The sequence below is a fragment of the Uranotaenia lowii genome, chromosome 3 (genome assembly GCF_029784155.1).
Source record: "Uranotaenia lowii strain MFRU-FL chromosome 3, ASM2978415v1, whole genome shotgun sequence".
Taxonomy (NCBI): Eukaryota; Metazoa; Arthropoda; class Insecta; order Diptera; family Culicidae; genus Uranotaenia; species Uranotaenia lowii.
This window is the reverse complement of record NC_073693.1, coordinates 32869681-32878522: the sequence shown is the minus strand read 5'-3', so window position 1 is coordinate 32878522 and position 8842 is coordinate 32869681. Positions and strand designations below refer to the sequence as shown.

Genomic DNA, 8842 nt, shown 5'->3' with positions numbered 1-8842 from the left:
ATTAAAAAGTCATAAAAATAACAAAAATTTTAAAGTTTTAGAAACTGACAAAAATGACAAAAATAGCAAAAATGACATCTGCTAAGTTTGACAAAAACGACAAAAATCACAAAAACCACCGTCCTCTTATGAAACTAACAGAAAATCTTAATAAATTTTTACTGGCTTCGCCTTTTTGAAAGTTTACCTCAGAAATGTCATTCTCATTTTTCTTTTGTTGTTTATTTTGCTCCATGTAACCTGATGCAACATTAGAATGTCGCACACGCTTGATGTTTTATGTTGCGCAGCAGTGCAGCGGAAGCAACCAGACCAGCCAGCCAAAGGAAGGCGCTACTCGCCAATCGCTCCGTCTAAAATTCTAAAACCAAAGCAAGCAAGTCAGTCCATTTAAGTCGCTCTGTTTGTTCGGTCGTGTTTCGGTCATCCGGAAACCGGAAGCAGTTGTATGTGGTGTTAAAATTCACTCTGTGTGTGTCAACAAAATTGTGTTATCCACCAGCTTAGCGTGACTGAGTTGCACCGGATCGTGATCGTGACCGAGCTTTGCATGTTAACGGTGGGGTAGTCGGAGATCAAGTGCAGCTGCAGCATTCAGAAAATATTCGATCCGCGCGCGCCAGGGGAGCACAGTGTGTTGTGAACCTATTTTTGCTTCACTACTTAACAATTAATTATATAAGGGCTTGTGTCGATTTGGCTTCCTGCTGCAGCTCGTCTTTCGTGTGATCGGTGGCCTTTTCTGAGTTCAGTCACAGTCTCCGCTCGAAAGCTGCCAAAGAAGGTGCAGTTTCAGTGTCCCTTGTTTTCTCCGCTTGAGTAGTACCTACACCGAATCTTCGCTGCTATCATTATGGCTGATAAGGTGCGAGTTTGCATCGTCGGTTCCGGAAACTGGTAAGTTTCAGGCATTATTCTTCAACCAAGAAAAGCTTAAGGTTGGGGGGGAAACCTTGAAAGCAGTCGAAAGGACAAATCGCCGAACATTTCTAGGTCATTTGCAAATCTGAATTACGTAAAGGGTGTCCGATTGCTGGCACCGAGACGAGGAATTGTCGTCAATTTAACGACGATTATCGCGGCGCTCAGAATTTATTTGCATCTTTTTTTTTGTTTCTATAAAAAAATGGGGAAAATCAATGAAAAAAATAAACGGGTTTGTTTATCATTTTCCCCAAGGCGCAGTTGGAAAAATGAAACAGAGGAAAAAAAGGGCAAACAGCTCAGAAAGTGGGAGGCGACGTCTAAAGGCGAAAGAAAATCGTGCGGTCGTGCGTCCGTAAATTTTTCTGTTGTCCTTGTGCTCGCGACAAGAGCAGCGTTAAGCAAAACAATCCGGCAATGAGTGTTGTTGTTTTGTTCTTGATGTACATTTGGATATAGTTTTTCGAAACAATAAACATGATCTGCTACTTCTTCTTCTTCTTCTTCTTCTTGCATCAACATGGCCAAAACATGTAGGCATCCTGGAAAATGGGAGACTTGCGCCTATCATTTTTCTTTTCAGCGTATTACCTGTTACATATTCCTATGCATTGCAGATATTACTACGGCCAGGCCAACCATGTGATGAAAACCGCGAAAGATACAGGATACAGGGGCGGAATGAAGCGTGGAGATCCCTACCAAACGCTTCATATAATATTTTGAATATGGAAAGACCTAAATATGAATTTATGTCATTTGGGAAAGTGTATATGGAATAATGATACATTAAATGCTGTTAAGGAATTATGAACTTACGATACTTACCAACATTATACTCACCGCAATAATAGTTAGAATATCAAATTTGAGTTTGGACTGTTCACACATATCTTATCAAAATTATCTCAAAATCTCAATGCATAGTTTTTGAAGCAACTTAAATGCTTATTTTAATTTTAATTATTTAAATCTCAATGCATAGTTTTTGAAGCAACTTAAATGCTTATTTTATAACTGCTAGATGACTGTTGCTCATTAACGCATTGATTTACTAAGAATAACAGCAATCAATACAGTGACCATACTCATGCGCACGCAGCCCTCACAAAAGAAATTAAAATGAAAAATTTTATATTTAAAAAAAAAGTGGTGTGAAATTATGATAAGCTCTAAAATACTTAACTATGTATGTATTTCGGATTTCTGCATCGAGTATTTTTAAGATCAAAGCAATCGATGGCTGTTACGACCACCTGCTGGAAAAAAAATCATTCAAAATTCCTCGATCGTGGAAACCGAACTTCTGACACATCTTGAATAAATTCATTCACCACAGAAAAAAAACAGTTACTTATCTTATTGTTCCGAATCAGTCCAGAGTTTCTGGGTGTCTTCTAAGAATGGTCCAGGACCGGTCCGGAAAGCGTAGTACCAGCCACTTTGATTCGGCCACTTTCAACAACTTCACAAACCATTACGATAAGCATTTATTTCACTCCATTTAATGTTTCAAATGAATAACCCACTTAATATCTATGAATCGAACGATATACATAAAAGACTTTACCGCTGATTAACTTATTGAAAAATGGTGAGGGAAATATTAATTTAAAGAAATCACGAAGTAAAACGCGACCGCGGAAAAAAATGCGACCGCACTCGAGCAAGGCCAACTTCGCTGTCGAAACAATAAACATGATCTGCTACTGGTAAGAAATTTGGTATGCTGTACTCTGATCAATGTTAATATTTTAATTGAAATAGGAACTGTATAAAATAATTACAGTTTCTTATTATGTATGAGTTTATCAAAAGAGTAGAACCTAATTAGGTTTAAATTCGTTATTGTTTTAAGCGAACGGAGAAAAGTTGTTTTTTTTTAAACAGTTTTGATGTCATACTTAAAATTTCTGCTCATCTTAAAGAGTACAACATACTCTTCCCTGTTGATCAAATTTGTTAATATTTTCGTCTTCAAAGCAAATTTCTGCTGTTTGTCGCGTTAAACAACAACGACGTGCTTCTTGTTGAAACTTAGCTCGAAACTTTTAAAGAACAAAAAAAATAAAACACAAAATTTTATTTTTGTCACGCTGGTCCAAATCAGCTAAGTCAATTTGTTGAAAATCAGCAATTCGAGTAAATTAAATTAAGGAAACTTACAATTATTTGTCAATGTATTCTGTTTTGGTTTTGTTTTATTTCATTTTCACTGATTTTATTTAATAAAAGATTTGAATACGAATGGTTAATAGAATACAGCAATTTACATTTTTCCAGCAATTTACAGCTACGAAAAATCATGGTTATTTGTTCACTATTATCATCTGGCTGAAAAAATTCAATTCATTTTAATAAGATGCATACCTAAACTTGATTAAGGAGTGTTCATTTTTAAAACGGACACCTAGATGTTACGATAGAAAGTTCACGTTTAACTCAAATTTGATGAAACTGGTTTCATCGTGTATAAAAGTTTGTTGACAAGTTTTTTTTTGTGAGAAAGCGACTGGATTTCATAAAATGGGAAGAATTGATAAAGAAACCCGTGTTTTTAAAATTCTAAAGTACTGTTCAGATAAACTAACGTGTAGAAATATTGCAAAGCTTGTGAAACGATTGAAGTTTGCGGTTCATCAAATCATCAGGAAGTTTGGAGAACACCATACTCTTAAAGATTTGCCAAGATCCGAAACCAGAAGAAGCACAGAGAATCCACAAATCGAGAAGAAATATGTTAAGCTTTTGTTGTCACATGAACACAACTCTGTTCGAAGAATTGCCAAGAATCTGAAAATTTCCGTTGGGACCGTCCAAAACATAAAACGAAGGAACCACATCAAGACCTACACAGGATGCAGAGACATCCTAAACGGAGCGCGGAACAGCACGAACGAGCGAAGCAGCGATGTTGGAGACTGGATACGATTTTGAAGAAGCACTGTAAACTGGACACAACCGCTCTTCCTGGGCCGCAATTTTTCAACACAATTGTTGGTAAGGAGGTACCTCAAGTGCTTGTTTGGCAAGCTATCTGCTCTTGCGGAGAAAGAAGTTCGCCATATTTCACAACAGGTACCACCAATGGTGAAAACTATCGTAAGGAATGCATCGAAAAACGCCTTGTTCCTCTTTACCGTCATCATACAAGCCCACCATTGTTCTGGCCTGACCTTGCTTCCGCACACTACGCTTCAGCTACTCTCAAACTACTGAAATCCTTCAAGACATGTTTTGTTGAGAAAGAGGACAATCCGCCAAATTGTCCTGAGCTGCGCCCGGTAGAGCGTTACTGGGCAATCATCAAGCGCAATCTTCGGGAGGATGGTAGAGAAGCACAGTCCATTGACGAGTTCAAGAAAATGTGTACAAAAGCCAGCCGAAAAGTCAAGCCGGAGACTTATGAGGGGAGTTTGAGGAAAAGTGCACCAATTTTATTGTTAAAAACTTTTGTTAAATTCCTCACTTACTTCTTGTTCTGGATTAGTTTTGCAATGTTTCACAGAAAACTCTATGTCACTTGGTCAATAAATGAAGTGTCCGTTTTATAATATGAACACTCCTAATGTCAACTTTTTTCCATTGCACGGGGCGAAAAATTGAACTTACGAAAACAATTCCCAATTTAACAAATCGATTGCTGCATTTTCACCAATGCAGATCAAGTTCTAAAAAAAACAGCTAACAGAGAATGTTAGCCGGTTTCCAGCAATAATTTGTTCCGTTGAAAACCATTTACTCAGCTCATTTTGATCTTTGTATGCGCATGAATGATTTTTGGAAATTAGGAATATTTTGTGATTTTCCTGAATTTCGTTGGAATAAAGTATATCAATACTTAATGCATTCAATATTATTTTAATGGTCAGTGTTTTAATTGTTGCCAAGGATTTTTATTTAAGAACTACATGAAGTGGTCTAACTTTCAAGTTTATCATCTCAACTAAATTTGACAAAAAGAAACACTAACAACAGAAATTCTTTTATTTTTAAAATAGGTTAATCGCAAACTTTTTGGAATAATCGTTCAATACTTGTTTTTAGACACGAATGCTACAAAGGTGGTAAAGTGTTATAAAAAACCAAAAAAACATAGTTTTTTTTAGCAAAATATAGCAGATAGTTTAAAATAGTTTAATCAATTTTGAACACGGGTGAAAAAACACGAGTACCTAAACCTCCTGCAAGACAAAGCGCAATTGACCTCTCACTCTGCTCAAATTCACTATCATTGGACTGCCAGTGGAAGGTAGTCCCTGATCCCAATGGTAGTGATCATTTGCCTATCAAAATTACAATCACCAATGGGCTCAGCTCTTCGAATTCTACTAATATGACATATGACCTTACAAGACACATCGACTGGAAAAAGTACTCGGACGAAATAACAACAGCCATCGATTCTATGAATGTTTTGCCTCCTTTAGAGGAGTACCACTTTCTTTCACGTTTGATACATGAAAGTGCACTTTGCGCACAAACAAAACCCATCCCAGATTCATCAGTTCCTCGAAGGCCTCCAAACCCATGGTGGGATCAGCAGTGTTCCAAGCTTTATAAGGACAAATCAAAAGCATTCAAAGATTTTCGGAAATATGGAACTCTCGTCCTTTTTGATGCTTATGTTTCCCTTGAAAATCAGTTCAAAAAATTAATCAAAGGGAAAAAGAAGGCGTATTGGCGGAATTTTGTGGGTGGTTTATCACGGGAAACTTCCTTGAGTACCTTATGGAAATTTGCACGAAGCATGCGTAATCGATCATCTACAAATGAAAGTGAAGAACATACACATAGATGGATATTCAACTTCGCACGGAAAATCTGTCCAGATTTTACACCTGTGCAAAAAATAATCCGGAACGTGCCTCCTGATAGGTGTGGTCTGGATTCCAGCTTCTCGATGGTCGAATTTTCACTTGCTCTCCTCTCTTGCAACAATTCAGCTCCGGGAATTGATAAAATCAAATTTAATTTGTTGAAAAACCTTCCGGACGCCGCAAAATTTCGCTTGTTAAATTTATTTAATCAATTCTTGGAGAATAACATTGTTCCCCAAGAGTGGAGACAAGTGAGAGTTATCGCTATCCAAAAGCCCGGAAAACCAGCGTCCGATGCGAATTCGTACCGTCCTATAGCGATGTTGTCTTGTATACGAAAATTGATGGAGAAAATGATTTTGTTTCGTTTGGATAAATGGGTAGAAGCAAATGGTCTCCTTTCAGATACTCAATTTGGGTTTCGAAGGGGCAAAGGGACAAACGATTGTCTTGCTTTGCTGTCTTCAGAGATACAAATGGCGTACGCAAAACGTGAGCAAATGGCTTCAGTGTTTCTAGACATAAAGGGAGCTTTTGATGCAGTTTCAATAGAGGTGTTGTCAGACAAATTGCACTCCCGGGGTCTGCCTCCTCTATTGAACAACATCTTATACAGCTTGCTTTGTGATAAACATCTGAACTTTGCTCAGGGAGATATTGCAATTAAAAGGACCTCTTACATGGGCCTCCCACAGGGTTCATGTTTGAGTCCACTTTTGTACAACTTTTACGTAAATGACATCGACAGTTGCCTCTCTGAAGGCTGCACTCTAAGACAACTTGCAGATGACGGCGTGGTGTCTGTCACAGGTTCTACTGAGTCTCATCTGCTCAGACCTTTACAAGATACTTTAGACAGATTGTCTTCCTGGGCTTTGGGGCTTGGGATTGAGTTTTCTCCTCAGAAAACGGAGATGGTTGTTTTCTCTAAGAAACGTAGACCTGCTCAACCTAAGCTTCAACTTCTAGGCCGAACGATCACTCAATCGAGGTGTTTTAAGTATCTTGGGGTTTGGTTTGATTCCAAGTGTACTTGGAGAGCCCACATTGAGTATCTGAAAGGAAAATGCCAACAAAGAATGAATTTTCTCCGATCAATCACTGGCACCTGGTGGGGAGCCCATCCAGAAGATCTTTTAAAATTGTATCGAACAACTATTCTCTCAGTGATGGAACACTTCTGTTTCCAGTCAGCTGCCAAAACTCACCTCCTCAAACTCGAGCGTATCCAATACCGTTGTCTTCGCATCGCTTTGGGCTGTATGCCCTCAACGCACAACATGAGTCTTGAAGTTTTGGCAGGAATACTCCCTTTGAAAGATCGATTCAATCTACTATCACTTCGGTTCCTCATCAGGTGTGAGGTCATGAACCCACTGGTGATTGTAAATTTTGACAGGCTACTTGAGCAAAATTTTCAAACCAGGTTTATGTCTATATACCATGTCCTCATGTCAATGCAGGTAAACCCTTCTTCATTCTCTCCAACTCGTGTTTGTAGCCCAGACTACGATCATTCTTCTGTCCAGTTTGATTTGTCTATGCAGCAGGAAATTTGTGGAATCCCGGTCCCTCATCGCTCCCTTCTGATTCCAAGAATTTTCGAAGCTAAATATAGTCACGTCGATGCTGATAAAATGTACTTTACTGATGGATCACTTATAGAGGAATCAACAGGATTTGGAGTGTTCAACGAAATATCTAGCGCATCTTACAGCCTCGAGTCACCATGCTCTGTGTATATAGCAGAGTTAGCAGCTATTCATTGTGCTTTGGACAGTATAGCTTCAAGGCCAGTTGGGCACTACTTTATTGTAACGGATAGTCTGAGTTCTGTTCAAGCAATCCACTCAATAAAACCGGGAAAGCACTCGCCATACTTCTTCGAGAAGATACGGGATAGTTTGAGTGCTTTATCAAAACATCGCTTTATTATCACCTTTGTTTGGGTTCCCTCTCATTGCTCGATAGAGGGTAATGAGAAGGCAGACTCTCTGGCAAAGGTGGGGGCGATGGAAGGCGACACGTACCAGCGTGAAATTGCCTTCAACGAATTTTACTTTTTAGTTCGAAGAAACTCTCTTGTCAACTGGCAGCGCAAATGGGACGAGGATGACAAGGGTCGGTGGCTGCACTCGATTATCCCAAGGGTAAGCCTTAAACCATGGTTTAATAGATTGGACCTGAGTCGAGATTTTATTCGTATATTTTCCCGTCTCATGTCCAATCATTATTCCTTAGACGCGGTACTCTATCGTTTGAATATTGCTAGCAGCAATTTGTGTAGTTGCGGCCAAGGTTACCACGACATCGAGCATATTGTTTGGTCGTGCGAGGTCCATCTTGTCGCTAGAACGAATTTGATAGACTCCCTTCGAGCCCGACGAAAACCACCCTATGTTCCAGTGAGAGATGTGCTGGGTGTGATGGACTTGGACTACATGTTCGAAATATATCTTTTCCTAAAAGCTATTGATCTTCGTCTATAATTTCTTCTTATTTTCATATTTCCCTATCTATCTTCTTTTTTCTTTAAAAGTGAACTAGATATAAGCACACAATTGTAATCAAACAAAACGAGTTTGGCTCCTTAAAACCTAAAGGTATGAGCCGTTTCAAATAAAGAATTTACAAAAAAAAATAGTTTAATACTTGTTAATCGTCAAATCTAACCCTTACCAATTTCTCTCTCTCTCCACGCTCACAGGGGCTCGGCCATCGCCAAGATCGTCGGTGTGAACGCGAAAAGGTTGCCCGCCTTCGAGGACCGAGTAACGATGTACGTGTACGAGGAGATGATCGAGGGCAAGAAGCTGACCGAGATCATCAACACGACCCACGAGAACGTCAAGTACCTGCCGGGACACAAACTGCCAGAGAATATTGTAAGTGACATAAGGTGCCAATTTGATCCTTGACAGATGGACGGATAGGCTATAGATTTGTCTTAATATAATCTGTAGTAAAAAGAAAGACAACACAACTGGCTCTCGTTAGAATTAAAAATAGATCACCAATGAACTTGATCAATAGCCAAATCGATATGTTGAAGTTGTTGCTAAGCGCACACCTTGGGTTAAAAAAAGTGCCAAATTCTT

General features: G+C 38.9%; 1 protein-coding gene across 1 annotated transcript; it reads left to right on the top strand.

The window, feature by feature from the left end:
- The first annotated feature begins 367 nt into the window (after positions 1 to 367).
- LOC129755203 (glycerol-3-phosphate dehydrogenase [NAD(+)], cytoplasmic-like) lies at positions 368 to 8677 on the top strand. Its single transcript, XM_055751580.1, has 2 exons — positions 368 to 897; positions 8452 to 8677. Exons 1-2 carry the CDS (start codon positions 854 to 856, stop codon positions 8660 to 8662), a joined length of 255 nt encoding a protein of 84 aa, XP_055607555.1. The 5' UTR covers positions 368 to 853; the 3' UTR covers positions 8663 to 8677.
- The last annotated feature ends 165 nt before the right edge of the window (positions 8678 to 8842 follow it).